Source organism: Scaptodrosophila lebanonensis, unplaced genomic scaffold (assembly GCF_003285725.1).
Source record: "Scaptodrosophila lebanonensis strain 11010-0011.00,11010-0021.00 unplaced genomic scaffold, SlebRS2 tig00000001-arrow-pilon, whole genome shotgun sequence".
Lineage (NCBI taxonomy): Eukaryota > Metazoa > Arthropoda > Insecta > Diptera > Drosophilidae > Scaptodrosophila > Scaptodrosophila lebanonensis.
Window position 1 is genome coordinate 4,232,550 of NW_022060529.1, and position 23,613 is coordinate 4,256,162.

General features: G+C 37.5%; 4 protein-coding genes across 8 annotated transcripts in view; 2 read left to right on the plus strand and 2 right to left on the minus strand.

Moving 5' to 3' along the window:
• The first annotated feature begins 535 nt into the window (after positions 1–535).
• Positions 536–1,940, plus strand: LOC115633776. Of its 2 annotated transcripts, XM_030531250.1 has the most exons (2): positions 536–964; positions 1,017–1,940. In XM_030531250.1, the coding sequence occupies exons 1-2, from the start codon at positions 936–938 to the stop codon at positions 1,681–1,683; spliced, it is 696 nt and encodes a 231-aa protein (XP_030387110.1). In that variant the 5' UTR covers positions 536–935; the 3' UTR covers positions 1,684–1,940. The 2 variants fall into 2 exon arrangements, with proteins under 2 accessions (XP_030387110.1, XP_030387111.1); XM_030531251.1 differs by having other exon boundaries at positions 536–1,939.
• A 1,045-nt stretch (positions 1,941–2,985) lies between these two features.
• On the plus strand, positions 2,986–4,378 carry LOC115626800 (mRNA export factor). Its single transcript, XM_030522273.1, has 2 exons — positions 2,986–3,609; positions 3,667–4,378. Exons 1-2 carry the CDS (start codon positions 3,202–3,204, stop codon positions 4,297–4,299), a joined length of 1,041 nt encoding a protein of 346 aa, XP_030378133.1. The 5' UTR covers positions 2,986–3,201; the 3' UTR covers positions 4,300–4,378.
• Positions 4,357–5,199, minus strand: LOC115626810 (NADH dehydrogenase [ubiquinone] 1 beta subcomplex subunit 3). Of its 2 annotated transcripts, none has more exons than XM_030522294.1 (3): positions 5,146–5,199; positions 4,672–4,816; positions 4,357–4,615 (listed from the first exon to the last, which is right to left on the minus strand). In XM_030522294.1, the coding sequence occupies exons 2-3, from the start codon at positions 4,797–4,799 to the stop codon at positions 4,420–4,422; spliced, it is 324 nt and encodes a 107-aa protein (XP_030378154.1). In that variant the 5' UTR covers positions 4,800–4,816; positions 5,146–5,199; the 3' UTR covers positions 4,357–4,419. The 2 variants fall into 2 exon arrangements, with proteins under 2 accessions (XP_030378154.1, XP_030378146.1); XM_030522286.1 differs by having other exon boundaries at positions 5,096–5,182.
• Positions 5,200–5,453: 254 nt separating this feature from the next.
• Positions 5,454–23,613, minus strand: part of LOC115634349 — a 34,494-nt gene continuing 16,334 nt past the window's right edge. For 2 of the 3 annotated variants that reach the window (XM_030532006.1, XM_030532007.1), the window contains 6 exons: positions 14,244–14,995; positions 11,838–11,964; positions 8,801–8,942; positions 8,435–8,511; positions 7,974–8,355; positions 5,454–7,909 (listed from right to left, as the gene is read on the minus strand). In XM_030532006.1, the coding sequence (XP_030387866.1) occupies positions 6,364–7,909; positions 7,974–8,355; positions 8,435–8,511; positions 8,801–8,942; positions 11,838–11,964; positions 14,244–14,873 (2,904 nt within the window). In that variant the 5' untranslated portion in view covers positions 14,874–14,995 and the 3' untranslated portion in view covers positions 5,454–6,363. Of the gene's footprint in view, positions 7,910–7,973; positions 8,356–8,434; positions 8,512–8,800; positions 8,943–11,837; positions 11,965–14,243; positions 14,996–21,084; positions 21,342–23,613 lie in introns of those variants that run through there. The other variant, XM_030532005.1, reaches the window with a different exon arrangement.

Below are 23,613 nucleotides of genomic sequence, written 5' to 3' on the forward strand. Positions count from 1 at the left end.
AATAGGGCAAAAGCGCACTCGACTATTAGATACCCTGCAACATTTAACGTTGACAATTTTTGTTAAATGAACACAGCTAAATTTATTAAATGTTTGAAATGCTTTGGCAGGATAACTTAAGATCTTGGTACTTTTAAAAGGAAATGCTTCAATTTCAGATAATTTATCTATAAAATGTTTTATTATACAGAGCAGCACCGTTGCGTGCTACGTAACCATTAAAACAATAAATATATTATGGGTAAGCCGGTTTATTAACCAAACAAAAGTTCGAATCTTATCAATACAATTGTTCCACAAAGGCAATGAACGCAGAAAGTCAAAAAGCTAAAACTTCGGGGCTGCTAGAATGTGCGAGTGAACAGCGCATTATTATTTTAGCTGCCATTTCACTTTGCTGGCTGTGCAAACACAAGTATAGAAAAGTTCATACCATTAGCAAAATAAAAACCCCACTGTTGGCGGGCCACTTGAAGCTGATATAAAGCCAGCTAGTACTGTGGTATCGTTCAAAACACATTTAGCAAACGTCAAGGCAACACCATCACCACAATAAACGCGAACGGAAAGCAAAATTGAAAATCAAGTTGTTCCGCCGCATCTCCAAAAAAAGCACCGAAACTCGCGTGACTCCCCCCTTAACAACAGCAGACAACGAACGTACATTCATATATCTTTGGCATTGCGTTTTTTGCCCTCAAGAGTCTGAACACCTGTGGAACCAACAACAACAGTAATAAGCACTCATGTTGATTCAATCAACGGCGGTGAAGTAATTCACAAAACAACTGAGAAAGTTAATCAAACGGGAACTTGAGAGTTGAGCTCTCTCTCTGTCCCATTAAATACTGTGAAGGCGAGAGAGCATTACATACATAGTTAGGTCAATGTTGCCAACGCAAACTTGACTACATGGAACGCGGTGGTTTTTTCGTATGAATAACAACAGAAGAGGAAATCATCGGTAAATCACACGCACGCACACATACAAACAAACAGACTCATATACTTATTAGACAATTGATAGCGGATTTACTACAGATAACAATGGGTGTGCGTGTAGTTGAAGCTGATTCGTCCAGCGACTCATTTGATGATGACGATTCATGCTCTACCTGCCAGGCTAAGGCCAAAACGTCGTATCCTAAGCACACAAGTACTGCGGGCGCCAAAAGCTCATTTACGTATGCAAATGCAAGCAAGGATCTCGTGGGCAACTGCAAGGAATTCCGCATTGAGAATAATAGTAGAAATTTGCGCATCATTGGCAATGGGAATCGAGTGAGAATACTCAGTAATACAGGAAGCTTGCAGATCATTGGCAACAATACAAGACTGAAAGTGCAGGATAACAGTGCCCCCATTAAATATACGGGCAATGATGGACGCATCTATTTGGGCAGTGAGTCAAAAAATGTAGCCGTCGATTATATTGGGTGCAATGGCATACTGAAGGTGGTGAAGTCAATGGACTGGCAGGGCAGCCAGTGTAAGACGAAAAAGCAGCAAAAAAATGGGACCCAAGGTGTCGGTATACCAGCTGGCTCTCCACCAACGGCCAGATGCAACTCAAATCTTAAAGCGAGTGGTACTCCCGGCGTGGAGATAAGCAACAACTTAACTATTGTAAATAATATCGGTGGTAACATAGTCATAAAAAATGCCATTAATGTGAACATGTGAATCCCACAATGGTAATACTAATTAATTAAGTTTGTCCAAAGAGAGACTTTTGGCCAATGCATATTGTAATTGTCTTGCCTGATAGATTAACGTACATATACTATGGTTCCTTCATACATACATACTGACAAAGTCTAAAAGCTAAGCAAATCGTAAATGCAGCGCCAAATATAGTCATTAGTAATTAGTTAATAAAAAAAACACACATACATATGTATGTACTTGTACTCGTATGTGGGTCATTGTACAATTGAAAATAAGGTACATATATGGACATACATATGTACACGTATGTATGTGCTTACTTACCTTACCTTTTCGAAGTATTAGAATATAGACTTTATTCGCATGATACGTTCGTATGTTTTTTTGTACTTACTTTTGTACTTGTGAACTCCGTATACCGTCAACTATTAGTCATGCCATTCTTAAGTGGCATGTAATTATAATACATATTTACATACAAACACATAGAAAATGACATAACATTATTAGAAAAAATAAAGCTTAAACAGTTGTTACTAAAAACTAATTGTTTTGTATAAGTTAATGACTTTTTTTCAGCTCGTTTCAATCTAGATGATACTAAAGGTCAATAAAAAAATTGATATTTGAATGTTTAAAAACTAATTACGCCTATACAACATTTTATATGCCTGCAATTTTATACTATACTTTTGAATATACTATTTAAAAAAGCCATTATATAATACAAAAAGGGTAAGAGGTTACATTAAAAAGTCCAAATGCATGTAGCATTTACAACAGTATTATAAAACGGATCGTTATAGGATACTGTATTATTTTAAAGGTTTTTTTCACAGTGCCTCCCAAATTATGAAGTTTAGTTAAAATTTCGATTGCCTGTTACGCGGTACCTAAGGCTCCATATGGCAGATTTAAGTTTATCTTTTATATACATATATTTTAAGGACAAAACTATTCTTTCATATATTCTTCCATAAAGATGAAAAGATGCAAGTAAATAAATTGATGTTCGCGTGTAGTAAATAACGTTTTTATTTCTCAATGGTTATGGAAAATTTTCGCACGTAGTACCGCAATTTCAATCATGTCTGGTTTGAGCTTGATAATGATATCAAATTAAATTTAATTAAACAATGTACGAATAAAAAGCTTTATACCTAACGCCTATATATTAAGCAGTTATTACGTTTTTACGTACAAATTTGATTTATTTTAAACGTTGCTAATTTAGCGCATTTGTGGAATGGAAAGCAATCATTTGAACTAATACATATATCTAAAACTTTCGAAAACGAAATTTATAAACTGAAAAAAGTGATGTAGTCATCGAAATTTAATTGGCGCCAACACTAAACAGCTGATGGAGGCGAAGATTACGTTGCTACGTTTTAGAGCACTGACTGGAATATTTCATCCCTGAAAAGAAGAAGCACGCTAAAGAAGAAACATTTTCGAGACTTAGTAAATACATATCTGAAAATCGCGCTAAATCTAAACGCAAACATTTTGCGACATTTAAAAAATAAAATCATGTTTGGGGCCACAACTTCGACAAATCGTATGAACGATTTTGAGGTGGCGTCGCCACCAGACGATTCCGTTTCTGCTCTCGAATTTAGCCCAAGCACTTTGCAAAAAAATTTTCTGATTGCCGGCAGCTGGGACAACAGTGTGCGCTGCTGGGAGGTCGAACAGAACGGAGCCACAGTGCCAAAGTCAATGAAAACAATGGGAGGACCCGTTTTAGATGTGTGTTGGTCTGATGATGGCACTAAAGTTTTCATCGCGTCATGTGATAAGCAGGTAAAGTTGTGGGATTTGGCTTCGGATCAGGTGATGCAAGTGGCTGCGCACGATGGACCTATTAAGACATGCCACATGGTAAAGGGGCCAAACTACCAGTGCTTAATGACGGGATCCTGGGATAAGACACTAAAGGTAAATACAACCGTTTAAATATATAGCTTGGTTTTGCAATGGATTATTCTGTTATAGTTTTGGGATACACGTACATCTAATCCGCAATTAACTATAAATTTGCCGGAAAGATGTTACTGCGCGGACGTGGACTATCCAATGGCTGTAGTCGGCACTGCTGGTCGTGGTCTAATCATATACTCTCTGGAAAATACTCCGACCGAATTTAAAAGACAAGAAAGTCCCCTTAAGTATCAGCACCGCACCATTTCAATATTTAAAGACAAGAAAAAGGCACCGACTGGTTACGCTTTGGGCAGCATTGAGGGTCGTGTCGCAATTCAGTACGTGAATCCGGTAAATCCAAAGGACAATTTTACATTCAAGTGCCATCGGTCGACTGGGACTTCGGGCTTCCAGGATATATACGCTGTAAATGACATTGCATTTCATCCTGTGCATGGAACATTAGTCACTGTGGGTGCTGATGGAACATTTAGCTTCTGGGATAAGGATGCACGCACAAAGCTAAAATCCAGCGAAGCCATGGATCAATCTATCACAAAATGTGGCTTCAATGCCAATGGCCAAATTTTTGCATACGCTGTGGGCTACGACTGGTCAAAAGGTCACGAATACTTTAATCCAGCTAAAAAGCCACAAATATTTCTGCGCTCCTGCTTTGAGGAATTGAAGCCGCGCGTCAACTGATCGGAAGCTAGCTTTAATTTAGGTTTTTCAAATAATTCATTTATGTACTACTAAAAATTAAAGCGTATTCACAGTTTTATTCAACGTGTATCGATTTAATTAGATATCGCCTAATATGCACTAATGACTTTTTTTGTCGTCGTGCCCGTGTCCATGTCCGTGGTCACCCTGCCCTTTGCCAATGCCGAGCGCATACTCTACCGCGATGGTGGCCAGAAATGCACAGAACCCTACGCCGAGTCCGCGGAACATGAAGGTATTAAGGCGAGATCTATGTGTGCCAAAGCCTTTCTTTTCATAACGCCAGGCCTCATTTCTGTAAGTGTAAGATGGTTAACAATACTTGATTTTAAACCATTTTAATCTGCTCACCTCAACCATGGATCGCTAAGTCCCTGGCGTCCAAGCGCCTCCTTAACTTCCACCAACTGCGGTACATTTTCAACCTTGTATATAGATGGATGTGGCACTGTGTATGGCTCCCCGTGATGTCCTCCCATCGTATACTAAACAAGATCTGAAAATTAAAGTATTGCCTCAATTAGTTAATCGTTTTGCAGCTGATTGCAAACATGATGTTATTTCTAGCAACATCATCGCATTTAGATGGTAATTTTACTCTCTCAACCATCGAAGTCCGCGTCTGTGTCATCCCTGGTTGGAGCACTATTCTGGTGAAGATTACATAAGCTTAAGATAGCGAAATTTAATGATGGATCTAGTCTTTTACAAATCTAACCTATTTGTAAACGTAAGCTTGGCCAATGAACAAAATTCGCTTTGATTTGGAACTTACTTCTTAAAATAATATATCTATCTTAATTGTTTTGGGTGAAAAATACGCACAGTTGTTCAGTGTTGTCCTACGGAATACCAGTGCTAGTGATGCCAACTGAGCGAAATTGACAAGTAGTAGTTAGTTACTACAAAATACCAAAAGCATGCCTCAACGATTTTTTGAAACATAAGCAAATGATGAAATAAAAAATTTTAACGTAATTTCTTCAAGTTTTAATTAAGACCTGAAATAGTGCTTGATTTTATCTTACAACATTTAACTAATAGTAAAAATCGTTTTTTTTTTTAATATTTTGTAATTATTTATTGAGTTTTAAAATGTATTTGTAGAACATTTGTAATTTCTAAACGTGCTAAATGTGAAAATATACATTGTTTTTATCAGTTTTTTTTTCTAATTATAGTTATAGAATAAGTAATACATAATATATACGTTTGCATGATTTATATTTATACGCTGCTCGCTAATTGTTAACTTAATAGGTGATTTTATTTAATGTAACATTAAGTTATTTACCTTTGCTTGTTAGACCTTATTTCACTGTGATTTATGTTGTCACTACAATTAAACAGGAAACAATTTAAAGCAAAAATACAACAAAATACTGGATTACGCCTTGTCATTTTGCATGGTACTTTAATAACTAGTTATAAAATGGCATGTATTGCATGTTATTTTTAAAATTTAGTGGTTGCCATATTTCCAAATGAATACATAATCAAAATTTACGAACGTTGCACGCAAAGTTCAATTCTATCAAGATTAACGAGATTTTTTGTTTTTATAAAGCTAACTTTACTTAATGATTGGAAAATGCAGAAGCATGAATATTCTATCAATAAGAATTAACTCTCAGCCACGGTTTTATTTTATACGTAAATTTGGAAGCAATTTTTTAATTCTCGAATCAAATGTTACCGTCTACTTTCATATTTTTTCTTAGTTTTTACTACCCTTTCTCATAGTTTTATCCTTGCTTGACTGCATAGGATTTAAAAAACATTTCACTTTTTTAATTTCCTTGTTTTTGATTCTCTTAAGTAATTTTCATCCTGTTTAGTGGTAATTGGTTAATTTGTTTTTAGTTGAATCACATTTCGAATTACTAAAGATTAATTTCAAATTTTAACACATGTTGCTACAACAATTTAGGTATTTTTTGAAATCAAATTGTACTTTTTATTGAACGCATTTCCGTCCATTCGTCCGCTTGCTCGTGGGCCTAATCATTTATTTATCCACGTCGGCACCGGCTCGATCCCAGCTTACAAACGCTCGTCGGCCAGTATCTCATTAAGCAGGCGATTGAGGCTGTCAAGTCCAGTAAGAAATCCGGCGTCAGGGCCATGATGAACGGGAGTAGCGGCAGTAGTTGGCAGCATGCTCATGCCACCATTGCGTGGAACAAAAGCTGTGTGCGCAAAGTCAATGAGACGAACATCCACAATGCAACGTGAATCGTCTGTTGGTGGTGCTGACATGTCAAGCGATTTGGACCCATGTCGCAAAGCTGTACGCTGGGTATTGCCTGAGCATGCACCGACCAGTTTCGGTTCAATGCTGTGGCTGGAGTTGTTGTTAAGGTGGTTAATTTTGCCATCCCCTTCAGCATTACTTTTGCCTTTTTCGATGGCATGTGTGCGCTCTAATGAATCCATTAATATGCCAGCGAGCAACGAATTGGATATATTCTCACAGCTTCGCTCCGTGCCTGAAGCGTTGCGAACCTTTGAGGGCGACGAAACTGTTGACACTGGCGTGGAAGTAATAGTTGACTTCTTTGCCTCCCGCGGGTCACAATCGTGCGGAGCATAAGTCTCGTCGTCATCCTTACAGCGTAAACGCTTTACGGCGCCCTTCACAGATTTTAGTGACGATGCACTTGATGAGGCGGGGGATACAACGGATTTGACAGTTGTGGTGCCATTGGAGATGCTCGAATTGCCGGCGGTGTGCGGCGGTGATGTTGGTTCCGTGCACGGCGCCGACACATCAAAGGACTGCTGTGATTTGTAGCGCTTGAACATGGCCTCTGTTGGACCAATAATGCTGCTCTCGTAGTCAGAGCTGGCATCATCGGAGCTGTTATTACCTGTCTGGCGGCCGCTGGCGACGGCTTTGATTTGCTCTGACAGACCGGAAAAATCGTCACTGCTATTGCTGCTATAGTTCATCCACGAGTCACCGGAATGTGGCGATGAGGTCGTTACACTGGGCAACGTGGGCTCTGGATCAAGGAATACTGTCTCTTCTGAAATTGGAATGAATGCAGGTTGTACGCTGTTGCCATTGCCTTTGCTGGCAGCAGCCGCTTTGGCAACCACACCGGAACTGCGCGGTGGTGGCATGGCCCCCAGACGCTCATCGTCATCATCCTCCTCTTCGTCGGTTGTTGTCGAGCTGGCGGCGGTTTGCTTAACACCCCGAGCAGCCGCTTCTGCGAAACCTCGCTTGTGCAGATGACGCCGTGTGGCAAGATTTAGCCTCGAATTGGAGTCATTCGAAGCATCCGCATCATAGTTGCACGCTTCGCCACCAGTACTGCTATTAGTAGCCGATGCATTGCCGCTGTCGGCTGCAACCAGATGTAAATCTTCGTCTGTATCGTGCAGCTCCAGTTCGTCACCACCATCATTGCCCGCATCATCGTCCTCAATATCATCCTCGTCTATACTGTTCTCGGGATGGTAGTCGAAAGCAGCAGTCGATACTGCGGTGGCTGATTTAGGTGTATCAAATGGCCAGTCGTCCAAATCCATGGGATGGGCCATAGGATTCTCCTCGTGGCCCTCGTAAACAATAAGCAGGGAACTATGTTCAAATAAAATTGATATTAGTATTGCGCTTCTTTTATAACCGTTCTGTTAGGACCTACCATGAGTAAAATCTGTAGCTCGATTGCTTTTCTATAACCCGTCGGAGCTGCAGCAAACGTTGCACGATCTTCCGAACAACACGCGTACGTAAACGATAGCCGTTGTAGAAGAAGTCATGGAGCGCCTGCTTGAACCCCGACTCGTTCAACTCACGACCCCAGTACTTGTCCCGCTTGGCATACTGATCGACGTCCGCCTGATAGGTCTGCATACCGCACAGACGCACGCCCAGTGTGCCAGAGGTGCTGGCTGCACATTTTGCCATCTGCTTGGATCGCTTTTCGGCCGAGGCGTCGTCGCCATGCTGGCGTGTGCCCATTTTCAGGTCCAAGATGCACGGATTGCGAAACTGTGAAGTGATGTTCTCGAGCATGAGGAAGTCTACGGGATTACAACAAATCATAAAGAACCAAGGATTAGTCAACATCTCCCAGGGATTAATTAAGTATCATATACTAACATTGCTTATTGGTGTTGTCAAGTTGTGAAATACTTTTAATAACATCAGCTGCATTTCCATTCTTATGAACTTTCATTCTGAAAACAATCAAGATTAGTACAAGTCAGATTTGTGTATAATAATTTGCACCGATCCATATGACTATAAGTGAGCACAAGATAGATGTTCAATTTTCGAAAAGATGTTGGCATAGTAGCCCTCTAATATTGTGCGTTCGATTCAGATAAATTTGACATCAATAATATATGGGACCTATTCCGTCTGTGTTGTGTTTAAATTTTGAAAAGCCTATTCCATATAGATCCCATATTTTTTAAAGCCATAACTTATACGCAGTTCGGCTTTTATTATGCGTGGAGTACACACCTGAGAACCTCTTCCCTCTTACGCTTGGAGGTGCTCATCTTGCGCATAGGTGCGGGTACAGAGGCGGGCGACTCCTCCCGGAAACTAGGGGAATAACGCTTGTCGAGCTTGGCGCCACCCATTGTAGTTGCCTGCATAACGCCTGGAAATAGAATGGGCCCAACCGGCGGTTAGTTCAGTGCAGACTCACGCTCTATAAATTATGTATTTATGTATGTATTGTACTTTAGCTTCAAGTTGATACAAAATAAGTTTGGTTAGGCATACAGTAATAAGTATAGGTATGACAAATGGCTGCAACTGCTGACTTAAACACAAAGTTAGATAATGTGTTATGTGTGTTTATTGTGGTCTTAGATAATGAAAGTTAGGCTTTATATATTGAAAAGTAGAATTATATTGAATGAGGACCGTTGGAACATTCGTCATCAGAAGCAAAATTTATGATGTTATTAGACGAATTTTAAAAAGATTATCAGTAGTGTTAAGAAAAAGTTGCTTTCAGCAGCGGATTCTCATAATTATTTTGAAGGTTTGAATCAATTTATTGATGACGATGAATTTGAAAATGAGAAACAAAGAAGACGCATACATATGTATATATGTATGTATGTACATAAACACATACATATGTATGTATAGACGTTTTTGTTTACAATGCGATGGGCATATTACAAGCCTAGCTTATTTTAAATGTTGATATTGCGAACGAGGCTTAAATAGCCAAAACTATATATGTATGTTTGTATGTACATTGTAAATATAAAATAGATAAATATGTATATCGGGCCCTAGCCGCAAAAATAATAGTAGCAATCAAGCATATAAATTAGATTTGCAATAAATACCAGCCATTTTAACCGTTTTAAGATTTGGAAAAATAAATACAGTATCGAAAGAAATCATTCGATAAATGTTATCAGTTCAAAGATGTGGTCCAAATATTTTTTTGACTAGACAACGACTACCCTAATAATACTTGATTTGAATTAAGATTTTGTCGGTTTCAATTGTATGGCACTACTTTCCGCAGGCTGTGGGGAAACACTGAAGAAGTTGTATGAAAAAGTTGCGAACGGCAGTTAAGCAAAATCAATCATTTGCCAGAATAAATTTGTACGAATAAAATGATATAATTTTCGGCTGTTTTCGTGACTAGGGCTAGATACTTTTGGACATACATGCATACATATGTATGTATGTACATAGAATGTACATACTTCAGTTATTTATACGTATTTATGTGGCTTCATTTAATAATCGTTCGCCTTACAAATTACTATATGTACTACATACGAGTATATGTAAATCCTAAGCGATATAGTACGAGTACTTAAAGAAAATTCTGTACCTTAAAACTAACTGAAAAATGAAGATCTGTTTTGTAATAAATATTTTCTGTATTTTTAAGTGTAATAATTGTGTAAAAATGTGTGTTTTTCATACAAACCCTTTTGGCCATTGGTTTTTTTATGGCTTGTTTCTAATCAGCTTTCGTACTGAGAGTCTCGGAGCGGTCACGTTCACGGTCACGTTTGAGCGTGTGTTTGTGGCATTTGGTTCTCGAGACAGACAGTGGAGCGGAGCAGATCAGATGAGGTAGTTTCAGTATCAAAGGAGGTCTACAATGACGACGACGATGACTACGACAACAACAACGGAGGGGCAGCACGATGTGCGTTCTGAACAAACACATAAAATAAAACTCGATTTGTTTTGCTTACAATATTGAAAAATGCAATATTTGTTTTTCAAAATTTCAAAATAGAAACATATTACGCTATCTCGCTCCGCATAGAGTGGGAGGGAGAGAGTGGAGGCTCCGTTTTCGATTCGCATTGGTTCATGGTTTAGTTCAGCGGCAGATCAGATCACGAGCGGGTCTGTCTCAGTCGTTTGGTTGCCGCAGCAGCACAACACCTCGAACCTTTGGATAATACGAGCATAGAGCGTATATGTAGTGACAGGACACACGCGCTTTGGAGCACCCGCCCGCCCCCTTTGCGGTTCTTAAGAAGGCTCAAGCGGGCGCCAAAGGCGTGCAGTTAAAGGTCATTGATGGATATTTAATTAATACAATAACGAATTGTAGCATTTTTGGCCAACTGTTTTCAATAGAACCGTGGCTGCTAAAAATGTTACAATTTATGCAAGCAGAAAGGGTATTCTTTAATTGAGTTTCATACGTTTAGTTTACTTGATACATACGTAAAATTTCATCTTTTTTTTTTTATTTTCTTTGGAGAAATTAGAGAGATCTTTGTTTTATTGTTGGTTTGCAACTTACCCATTGTTGTCTTTTGATTATAATTTCTGTTTCAAACTAAAAATTGTGCAAAGTTTTAGACATACTTGTTTTTAGGAGCGAGGCCTTGAATTAGGCGTCAGTCAAGGCGGGGAAGGTTTGAATGACGACTAAATATATAATTCTTTTATTCTGTTCTTTTTTTTTGCATTACAATTATTAAAGCTAAAATGTTCCTAAGTATATTAGTATATATGTATATGGTACTTCAGTCGGGGTTTTCTGTTTTTTTTTTGTATTTCATTTTTTTCCATTTATTCTTTTTGTTCTCTCTTTTTATTTGTTTCATTTTAAAGACTTACAAGCTAAAAGTATCACATATTTTATTGGCACATAAAAAATTTAATACTTTAAAAGAACTATATAGTACTAAAAATAAAAATGATTTTCAAATGTTTTGGTTTTTTCTAAGGACGATACAGGAGCGCATGTATGCATGTAGTATGTATGTACGAATATGTACTTAATACATAGTTGGAGCAAATGCGAGTTAGTACAAAACAAAATTTCATTACATCTGCGTTGAAAACTCAAGACACATGACAATGCTAAGCGCTCATTTCTTGATGTATTTATTTTCTTTGTTTATTTTGTTGGTTCAGCATGTATTTATTTTTATTTATTCTTTGTGGTTGTATGAAAATTCGAGTAGTTAATTAGAAACGATAAATCAAATGAAGCGCTTTGATAATTCTGTTTTTTAAGATTTTGTGAATACAGTCGGTATCTTACCTTTGTACTTGGGCACAAACTTCAGTATGTCCTGCGGAATGTTTTGATAGAAATCCAATTCGCGCAAATTCAGGGGCTTTATAACCGTCGACTGATTGAGCAACAGCAAGCGAGTGTGTCCTCCGACCTGCAATGAACGAAACAAAATCCATTCTTTAAAGCGGTCTTTTATGATACCAACAACCAAGTGCCATATAAGATGGTAAGTCCAACTGACGCGTGGCCACCACCATTGCAATAAACCCTTATCTAAAGAACTCAATAAAATCCAACAACGCATACGTCATTTGTCATAAAGATAAGTTCATTTTGGTATTTAGTTTACGTGCTTTAAAGTCCGGGCGTTTGGGTAAACATTTTCATAAGACTTTATGCGACTTGAGCTGTTAATCTTGGGGGCTTTTTGATGTCAGAAACGTTAAAGTATGATGGCGAAAATGTATAAATATATACTTATAGAATAAACTTTGCACATGAAAACCAGCATACACTGATATTATAAATAATGTAGAAATAAAAGCTTCTTAATAGCTTCTTAGTAAACTGTCTGGCAATTTGAGATCTTTAGAGTAAATATAAAAACCTGTATACCCTGTATACCCTGTAGTCGAGCTCCTTCTCCAAATAGTTCTCAAATTGAAATACCATTAAAAAGGTAAAAAAAGAAAATTTAATTAAGAAGTTGCCACTAAAAAGTTATTCATCAGAAATCTACAAGTATAGCAACCTTGAATTACATAAACATTTCTTGACAGCTAAATATTGAAAACGTTTTTTAAAATTTACTTATCCCTATTGTAAAAACAAAAGAAAAAGATTTGCAACACAAGCATGCTATAACCATATATGATGCGAGCGTTAAGAAATAAATTCAAGAAGCATAAGGCTGGAAAGGAAAAACACACAGAAAGCAACAAGGTGCTGAATATTAAAAGTAGTTCGCAAAGCAGTGAGGTGAAGGAACCGTCGACAGAGCCAAACCAAACCAGAAAATCCAAACCTGGGAAAGACAATGCGTTAAATATTACAGTTGCCACAGTAAATGACAGAAGTGCGTCACGCATTGCGACCAGGAAATCTGTTGATTCAAGAAAAAATAGAGCTCACAGACCATCCACAGTAAGTAAAGTCTCAAAAAAAAGTATTCGCTCAGCTACGCCCTCAACGAGAAGCAAAACGTCAACTATATCAGTGGGGTCGAGGAAGTCAAGTAAAGCCAGGAAGAAAGACCGACAGTCCCGCGAAATTAAGGAAGAAACGGAGGAGAATTGGCAGTCCGTTGCAGAGGCCGAATCTAACGTTTTTAGAAATACCCGAAAGCCACTTAAGGTATCTATAAGCGATGAGGTGACAGTACAGGAACTCTCACATGAGAAATTAACGATTGATGCCACTTCAATGCGAAAGGTTTTTATGTGCACGGCTCGTCACGAGGGTCATATGCTAATGCAGGAAAGGTTGCTTTTTCAAGTCGATGTACTCTATAACATGCTGTTCTCCACACCTTCCCCGTTCCTCGCCAAGTTTCACGAAGCGCGCGGCTCTACAGACTTAAGGTTCGGCAAGTGGGTAACGAGTTCTGCCGGGGAGCGTGAGCGGGTAACAAGTGTGACAGTACGTTTGCAGCCCAGCGTGGGTCCCAAAACATGCCGCGTGACCGAGCAGCAAACTCTGCTCAAGTGCAGCCACACGGGTTATTTGTATGCCATTGATGTGGTTAGTGCTAATGCGGGCATACCTTATGCGGACGCCTTTCGGATCCTATTGCATTACTGCCTTGTGCGTTGCTCGGATCATCAGACGGACGTTTTGGTATTCGCTCAGATCCACTTCCTGAAGTCCGTATGGGGTGTGGTTAAGTCATTTATTGAGACAAACACCGTTGCAGGATTGAAGGACTTCTTTCAAGCGTTGCATGCCACATTGCTGGAAGAGTCGACAAAACGACCGTCTAGCCCTATTGCAAAGTAGACATATCAATAAACTTGTGCGACCGACGGGCTTTGTATATGCATTGTTTTCGATTATTTTTACGTCTCCTATTAAACCCACATAAAATTGAATGTTGAAAAGTTGAAAGAGATCCATAGTTCCAATGGGAAAGCCGTAATTAGACGGGTAGAATAATTGGCCAAGTTGGCCATATTAAAATGTTTTATCCCAAAATGAAAGTTTGGTATGATATATATATGCTCGTAAGTATATATGGAAAAACAACGATGAGACAGACCGCCCATTTAGTCCGTCTGATCTGCCAACCTTCTGCTTAGGGGCACGATCTTGTTTATGATCATCAATTGCCCAATTGAGTATACAGAACTCTTAATAATAACAATATGTGCAATCAATATTATAGCCAAGTTGACTAGGAAAAATGATTGTCTCGATTTTGTGCAAAACTATTACCTGATTGGAAAGTGGATGTAGTGCGACTTCATCCTCATTATCCAGGAGATCCTTGCTTAGCTGTGGCTGTGGTTTTGGATGTGCTGCCTTGCCGCAATTATCGGACGATGCGGCAGCTAGAGCCGCCGATTCAGAGCATTGCCTCAGCAGATATTGATGAACTTTTAATGCAGACCCAGCTCCAGAGCCGCCAGAGATGCCACTGTCCACGTGCTGTTGTGGTCTGGTGGGTGTGTTGCAACTGCTGTTGTTATTGCTATTGCTGCTGACCGACAACTGTTGCAGATTTGCGGTTACCAAACTGCTGCTACTGGTACTGCTGCTAGCCACATGTTGCAGTTGTTGCTGCTGTTGCTGTTGCTGGGCAGCGCTGAGAAATGAGGCGTGGCTGCTAAAGTGCAATTGCGATTGCAATTGATTCAGACTTGTTGAGATCTGGGCAACCAACTGCTGTTGTTGTTGTTGCTGCTGCTGTTGTTGTTGCTGCTGCTGCTGTTGCTGCTGTTGTTGCTGTTGCTGTTGGAGTAAATCACGTCCATGAATATGTTGGTGCTGTATATTTGGAACATGTTGCTGATATGACGACAAGTCAGAATCTCCCATGCCCCAGTCCCCCAAGAAATATACCATTCCCTGCCACGAGAAACAATTTATAAATATCCGGTTCTTCGTGTTTTTCCCTGGAAAAAATTGGGAAATCTGTGGGTGTGGACAATTCCTCTGTTTGTAGATGTCCTAGATGTGTCCGCTATCTGAAAAAGAAGACAGTATGAAATTAATTTTATGATAATTGGTTGGAATTGGGTTACGCTTGTTTGCAGTTTATTCCCCACATAATACGTAAACAACACATTACATCCACATGTATGTATGTATGTACATATATAGTATGTATGATGTAAACCGATTGATGCATTATTCCCAACAGCTGAAGTATATTGAACCACCTCTGGAACCGGTTTCAGACTCCCGCTGAACGCATAATACTCCAATTGGCATTACGACCAGATAGCAACTGAAATGCTGCGGTTTGCGTCGGGAGGTTCAATGTTATTTCCGGTAACCCAGGTAGTGTGATTTTCATTGTAAGTGTTTGAAATCAGACTTGTTAATTGATGATGACCGAACATGACCATCATTCTAGATAATAATTCTTTATTGATTACATATTTTTTAATAAAAAGTACATCAATAATAATCAAAGTAAAAGCTGACATTTTAACACTCTGTAGACACGAATAGCAGCGAGTAGAACATCCGGCCACTGCGCTTCGTTCTTTCAAATATTATAAGGAATTATACAACATTTAGAAGAGTAATAACAAACACAATTAACTTTATTATTATATGTATCTTTATAAACCAAAAATTTTGTTTTGGTATTGTTCCGATAGTAGCCACATAGTATAAGATAATAATTTACAGGCCTATTACAAATGAAAAGAACAAGTATTTCTTCTGTCTCTTACGTACACTTATATTTTAAGGATCAAAGTTATTGGAAAATTTAAATAAAACTCCAACCAAACACAGAGTAAATCACCTGAAAACACAACTTGTCGCGGTGAAAAAAGGCCTAGAGTAGTGAAAATAGTTTTTTGGTGGAGAAATAATTTCTCCATTTTCTGCTTATTCCTGCACCTATGGAATTAGTAGCCATGCGTGTTAAATTTAACCCAATTTTATAGGCTCCAATATATGACTATAAATTAGCGAGATAATTTAGTTAATTAGTGTTGCTAGCTAGTGTCAATTTCTAGAATACAAAGGTTAACTGCAAGTTTTATAGGAATTCGACTAAATTATTGTATGGTTCTCGCCCCTGCCAACCAGGGTGATTTGATTAGTCCTTACATGTTTGTCCTTAAACTTCCACATCGAAATCCATAAAGGCCTATTCATCGTTCACGTGACTCCCTGATGATGAACTTTGATTGCTACTATAGTATATGAGCAAATGTTTAATGAAGCGTATTTGAAATATAATTACATTTAAATTGCTTTGGCGGCCAGAGAAGCGTGCGGCACGTGTTATTCTGGGACTCGTATTGCGCACTACTCATAATCAGTCGAGAAATTGATGCTAACAGCAGCAACAACAAAGCCATTAGGCGCGCGTTGTCTCAATTTCAAATGCTAATTAAGCAATCGATAGCATATTATGATTAAGTGGCGAAAATCGCACGATTCCCCTCACATTTGCGCAGCCCAGTCTGGTTCCAAAACTATTGCCTAATTATCAAGTTATAGCCCACTTCCTCGTTTTCTCTGCCTAAAAACGCAAATCGACAGTATCACTGTAGGCGCCATTCAAATAACAACTAAATCTATGTGAATATTTGCCTGGCTTAGGACTTCCGTGCTCCTACAACTTCTCCAAACAGTTCTATCTTAATTTGTGTTTTTGCATTGTGTTTGCTCTGTGCACACAATTTAATTACTTTGGATGGTGTGCCGGCACAAACGTATGTGTACATACATATATAAGACTCCTAATATTTGTGTGCAAATACGTAATAATAATAACAATGACGCCTTCATAAATACTTAGAAAAACTGAAATTGGAGTTACTTGAAAAGAACACCTATTTACATTGTTTCATGTGTATGAATACTTAAGAATTGAATACTTAAGTACAGGCTTGCTTTTGACAGAACTGAAGACGTACAGAGTTTTTCGTAGCTACTGGAAACTTACTTTAAGCCTATCCATCAGGTTTAAGGCTATTGTCATTGATGGATTATAGAAACGAACTCTGTCGCATTTACAATATTATAAAAAAGAAAAGTCTTGAAAAGGGCAGTTAAAATATAAGTATCAAATACTAAATGTACATATAAACATCCCTTTTCAAGACTTTTTTTTTATAATATGGTAAATGCGACAGAGTTCGTTTCTTTCGCTGGCAATTACAAAGAAGTCGGCATTCTTTAAATTCCATTGCCCCATCGTAATCCCAAACGTATTTGACATTTTCTGTCATCCAAAGAGAAAAATGCACAGTTGAAAAAGCTGCTCCAAGATACATATGTATACAAAAGCGGATGTATAATTTGCAAGTTTATTTATAGAATTATTTCAAAACGCCTCGATAGCCACAAAAAAGTACAGCACAAGAAATGCACGCATGATCTATTGGAGCGGTAGGTTCGCGCGACAGCAATTGCGTCGTACTTCGTTCAACAGGCGCTGAGTCATCGCAGACAAATACTAATGCTGATTCCGATCGATTGCGCAAAGTGCTCGTAAAACACTGATGAAAACTATTTAGTGGGAGCAAACAAATCGCATAGTATGTACATATGTATGGAGAACTGTTGATTAACTGGAGCAATGAACTAGGCCAGAAGAATACACAGCTATTTAGGAACATCATTTGCGATGGCAATGACAAACTCTACCAGCCCATTCGCTGAGAAAATGTTACGACGCATTTCCGAAACAAGGTACATGCTTCCTATGCATTCACTTCTTGTGTAAATATTCCAGCTAGCACGTATTCATATACAAAGTATCTTCAGTAAATATAGGTACATTTGTATATATGTATATGGAAGTATGAATGTATGTGCAAGCACAAATATACGTATACAAAGGTACCTACGAAGCTAAAGTAGGTCAAAGCGCAAAAGCCAACAGCTGCAATCGCGACGAGCCTACTTCGCATTTGTGAATGACATTTGGGTCGACAGTATATGAATATATATGTATATCTATGTATGTCTGTATGTATGAATGTTTGTTCATGTACTGAGTATATATCTTGAATATTTCAGCAACGTTTAATTGATCCAATGTGTCTAAAATCTAGATTTGTAGATTTGCCACCTACATTTATATTATATTGCACTAGTTACGGAAACTTTGGTCTAATTACGTTACATTGTGGTAGCCGAGCAGTGTCCTTATACTACAACTTTTTATAAGAAAACATCTTTCGATACAAATTATTGAAACCTTAATTTCGAGCTTCTTTTGTAATTTCAAAATGTTCATGTACAAGTTTCAATTCTACACATAGCTAGATTGAAAATTGTTATTTATAACGAACGACCAGAACAGAATTTGTGGGGTCAGTTCAGTTAATCAGGGCTGGTTTAAATGACTGCATTACAGGCGTGAGAAATAAAGATATTTAAAGTAAATAAGTAGTAATTGGACTAACTGCTGATATTTATTGAATAAGCTGTCAGTAAATTATAAACAATATAAAGATAACAGCGGTCTTTATTAGTAACAAAAAAAAAAACAAAACACAAACACATATAGACACAGATGTATACAATGCGAATTAACAGAATGATAACAAATGCAAAATCTAATAAGAGAGAACGAAATAAAACACCGAAACAATGCATAAATAAATTGAAAGCAACTAAATAGACAAATTCGTTTTTGTTGTATTCTGTATTCTGCCAACAATCAGCTGACAGCTGTCTAGCAGATAGGCAGTCAGACAGACAGATAAATAGAGAGGGAAGAGAATCGCAACGCGCCAGACACAATAAAATTAAAGCGGACAATATCAAAGTATTGTAGTCAGAGCGGCAACAAAGCAACACCCAGTACCTGCCGCCAGAAGCACACTCATATAAAAGTGTATATACTATGTATATATAAAATACTACACACATACATACATAAGTATGACGGAGCGTTTGATAGGCAACCTTAAATAGACCAAAGTCGCTAATTGTGACGCTTTTCGCATTGTGCTGCCGATTTTGGCCAATAAGCGACAAATGCAGGTCTAAAATGTTCTGTAAATTATGGCTGTTTCACATGGGGTTGAACATTTTGGCTCTTGAATATTGGCATTCTCATATACAAGTACTATATACATACATCAATAACATTTCAAATATTCTTACCATTTTTTTGAATGTATTTAGAAAATTTTGATATTGTTCACCTAAACGTCTATGTTAAAAAAGTAATTTTTCCTTAGGCGATATAAATGTATTTTAAATTACAGATTAGCTAAAGAAATATAATATTATATTTGATATATTTTTTAAAGCAACCATTCACAGATAGGTTCTGTTATATGTGATACCCATAAAGATAGCTTCACAGTAAGGTGAAAAATATGATCAGTAGAGACGAGTCGCTCTAGAAACAATACAACGTTCTGAAAGATCAAGAAGCATTTCATGCGGGTATTTTAGGCCGTCGGCCAAACGTAGAATCACAGAGAAAATTTAGACTTATTGGTTTTACATTGGAAATCAAAAATCATACTTATGTCCATATTTCATAAAATGTATACAAATATGCACATTTTTAAATAGTTTGTAAAACTATTTGAAAACAGTATGTATGTTATAACAAGAATGATTTAAAATAAAATAAACTAATAAAAACTCACAGAAATATCATGGAATAATGGAAAAAATAATTTATTTTGGGCGTGAACTGTAGAAATAAAAACTCATGATATTTGATAAGATGTGTGTTGATAGAGAAAGGAGGCTTGCCATTTTTTCAAATACACACTTTCTAAAACATACATATGTAAGTATGCATGTATGTGCATTTTATACATATACAGCACATACATATGTACATATAGTATATACACATATCGGACAAGCTGGTGAACTCTGCCTTTTACCTGATAAGCGCAAATCGGACCTAGCTAAATAAACAAACTCTGCTAACCATGGCAACCGCAACAAGTAATCAGTTTAATACAATACAATGAATTTTCAAATTGGTTTTATGATTTTATAAATCATCACAGAGTTTATCTGGAGGTGTGGATTTGGAAAAGAAAAATACTTCTAACACTTCTGCTATTTTAGAATCCCTCTTAAAAGTTTAAGTTTTAGGGTTATTTTAATTAATCATCATTATACTATAATTGTAGTACGATCATTAAAAAGGCACATAAATGAAAGCCAAGTCTGGCGATAAATGGCACAGACATAAAATACAACAATATATTGCTATACAAATAATACGCCAATTAGTCATGCAATTTTTCCAGCTGTATCTGAGACTAAAAACAGACGATTACACGTCACGGGCCATAACAAAAAAAAAAACATGAGGTTAAAAACAATTAACAAGCTAAAAAGATGGGTAAACTTTTTATTGTTTTTGTATTTCATTCGTATGGGAATTTTTTAAATTCATCTTCATTTCGCATAAATTACATGATTCGGGTTTCTGCGAATGCCAAAAACTTGTTTAAATTGTTTACCAACGCAAAGGTATTAATTATGTATGCAAAGCATTCGCACGTACGCATGGAAGATATACAAACTGACAGATGCGACGGACGGCAGATTTCTCGTATCAAAACAAAAAGCAGCTGTAGGTGGTTCTGGAGAATGTATTGTCACGAGCTGTCCGAAAAGTACCAACAACTTGAAACAACAACAGCGTAAGAACTATCTTGCAAATACAAAGAGCAATGGATACATAGACCAAATGGCAAAATGTATTCAAAACAAAAGATTAAAACCAAACACAGATACAGCTACTACTGGCAAGTCAAAGAAAAGTAAAAAAAAAACTGAAACACCAAAAGAAACGCCAATTGAACTCGCACTGGCACTCTCTCTCTCTCTTTGTCTCTCTCTCTCTGGTCTCTCTGACTAGCCATCTACGCTCTCCCAAACTGAGCGTCGCTGCCCATTTTTTCTTTCACACGTATACACGGCTCGAGACGATTGCTATTTTTTTAGGCTATTTTTAATGGCCAGAGCACAAAAAGGAAAAAATAATAAATTAAATTGACTGCATGCTTGCATACACACAAACACATAGTGAGAATGGGGAAAAGGCAGCCAAAAATTGACGCTACTGATTTGAAATTTTCACTTTTCCAATTACCTTTTTTCGAGAGACTTCTTTATGTGTTGCAGTAGCTGTGGTTGAATTTCAAATTAATTTTCATTCATTTGCAGCAAATTCTCTTTCTTCAATTTTTCACATTCAATTGTATGTGAAAATTTTGTATTGTACAAAGCTCAATACACACACATACACACTAATATATACACACAGAGCCCAGCGAGCTTATGCGCGCACTAACACAGATACACGTTTGCTTATGTGTATGTACATATATATGTATGCAACATATATATATAAAAATTTTTTCTCAATTAAATTTGATTTTCTCACACGCGCGTTAAATTTTATGTTGCGCGACTTTATTAAAATTTTAAGCGCTGAACACGTCCGTACTGAACCAGTTGAGAGGCTAGACTAAAATATCTGCTGCTCGCCAGCGTCGAAGTTCCCGTGGCCGAGCAAGCGACTTGTGCCAACGACCCGCAACAACTATGGGTGCAAGCGAGACGTCAATATTCTGTGCGACACTTGTTCGCTCACCAGCGTAATTAATGAATGCGAGAACGACTACACTGCGAGTCATGCGAGAGTATCTCTGAGATACTTTTTGGCCACAGCAGCTGTGCACCTCTCTCTCTCTCTTAAAAGCGAAGCGCCTCTGGTCAATGTTCGGCTGAAGCTTCTGCAATCATACCGTGCATGGGCCGCACCTCGTCCTCAACCGTTCCGAAAATCTAGCAGAAACGACATTCACCACAAGACAATGCGCAGTATAATGCAATTGCCCGTAATGGAATGGGAAATTAGTAAGCCATTCGTATCTATTCAATTGTAATTAGCAGCGACATGGGTCGAATGCGTTAACCATTGTTTTGGGCTGATTAGCTTTTGTTTCTGCTTTGTTCAGACTATGTACTCAAACTACACAAACATTCGTTAGACAAAGAAGGAATCTTGGGAATCATAGACATTTGCAAATATTACCTGAGAAATATGATATAGGCTTTACCATGTTTGAAGTCAATTTGTAACACACTGCTGAATACATGTTAGATTTCATGGTGTACTCTTAGCGGTTCTCCGTTTAAATTACGCTTTAAAAACTAATGGTTTCGCCCTCAATTCTGCAGATTATCTTTCAAAACACGTTAAGTAGGTCAGGCCCGCATATCTTATATCTTTTTCGTTGCTGAGAACTCTACATTTTGTATCTTTTAGAAATGAAGAGTAACACCATAGTTAAGTGAAGGAATCCATTTTTTTTTTGAGTCGGGTACATGTATCTTTGTACTAGATCAGAATAATAAAAACATCTACTTATAAGTCAGATAAAACTTGAATATTGTTATATATATTGAGTGTCCACAAAATAGAAGTTACATTAATTCTTAAGTCCACATTCAACAGCACATTTTTGCATGCGAAATAACTTAAAATGTGAATTAAAAATTATCATACTCGTATATCCATAAATTCTAAAACGCCATTTGGGTTTGGATTACGTGCACGTACTCATCTTACAAATCTTATCAATAACATTAGATTATCGAATAAGCTGTACAATTCCAGTTAACATAACAATGAAATCATCCGGAGGAAAATAATACAGTAAATAGAAGCTTTACGGCTTCAAAGCCAAATGTTGTCCACCTTTTCAAAAAATTCCACGGAATTTTCCCAGGTCGTAATTGCATTATTTTTTTTAAAAATGAAGTGTTTTTTCCTCTCAATTGTTTGTCAAGCTAAAATCCAATGAGAAATATTTGTTTACGGAAGCGACTGTTTGCCTGTATATCTTTTTCCCTTTTCGTTTTTCTTCCGAACGGAGTTTATGAATGGCTCTAGTAACTGAGGATTTAATTAATTATTCCAAGATTGTTTCAGTTTACAAGAAAATGTAGCTATTGTTGACAGTCTCAACTCTTATCTTTCGAATCTTATCGGTATATTCAAAAACATTGTTCATAGCCGTACCATGATAAAGATTGCAATTCTTCATAATGCTTATACAATTGTCGATGGCGAGTCGTTGAGCTTCAGTCTGTCACACAGGCATGTACTTATAGCGGGGATTTCAATGAGTGTTTCGAATGAAAAAGTAATACTATATTATAAGGCCAGGGCTGTTTTTAAAGCTAGAAGCTTATTAGTCTAATGACCACATGTACAAAATGGAGATATATTGCATACGCGTATACAAATGTAGCAATCAATCACATTTAGAGATGACAAGACGTAGCAATGTAGCCATGTCCGCATGCCTCATTATTTCAGTAATCAGTAATCAACGCAGTCTATATTTACAATTTTAATCATGTATATAAAAAAAAAAGAGGAGTACAAGTATATGTTTCAGACTTCATTTATCGGTCCTCTTGCCAAAGAACAGCCATCACTGAACGATAAGCAGGAGAAATTCTCTTAACTCGTAATTAAACATAGTTGTGTAAGAATTTTTTTTCTTAGAGATGGAAAGCGTGTGTAACAATATTATTTCATTAAAAATGGAGCTTGCAAAGATATTCTCATTAATGAATATGCTTAAAACGGTCCTTCCTACAACAG

Coding starts and splice junctions, on each gene's coding strand:
- LOC115633776 (XM_030531250.1), top strand. CDS start 936: ATGAATAACAACAGAAGAGGAAATCATCG. Junction 965..1,016: donor AACAGAAGAGGAAATCATCG/GTAAATCACACG, acceptor TATACTTATTAG/ACAATTGATAGCGGATTTAC.
- LOC115626810 (XM_030522294.1), bottom strand. CDS start 4,799: ATGGGAGGACATCACGGGGAGCCATACACAGTGCCACATCCATCTATA. Junction 4,616..4,671: donor CTTAGCGATCCATGGTTGAG/GTGAGCAGATTA, acceptor TTACACTTACAG/AAATGAGGCCTGGCGTTATG.
- LOC115626800 (XM_030522273.1), top strand. CDS start 3,202: ATGTTTGGGGCCACAACTTCGACAAATCGTATGAACGATTTTGAGGTG. Junction 3,610..3,666: donor CCTGGGATAAGACACTAAAG/GTAAATACAACC, acceptor ATTCTGTTATAG/TTTTGGGATACACGTACATC.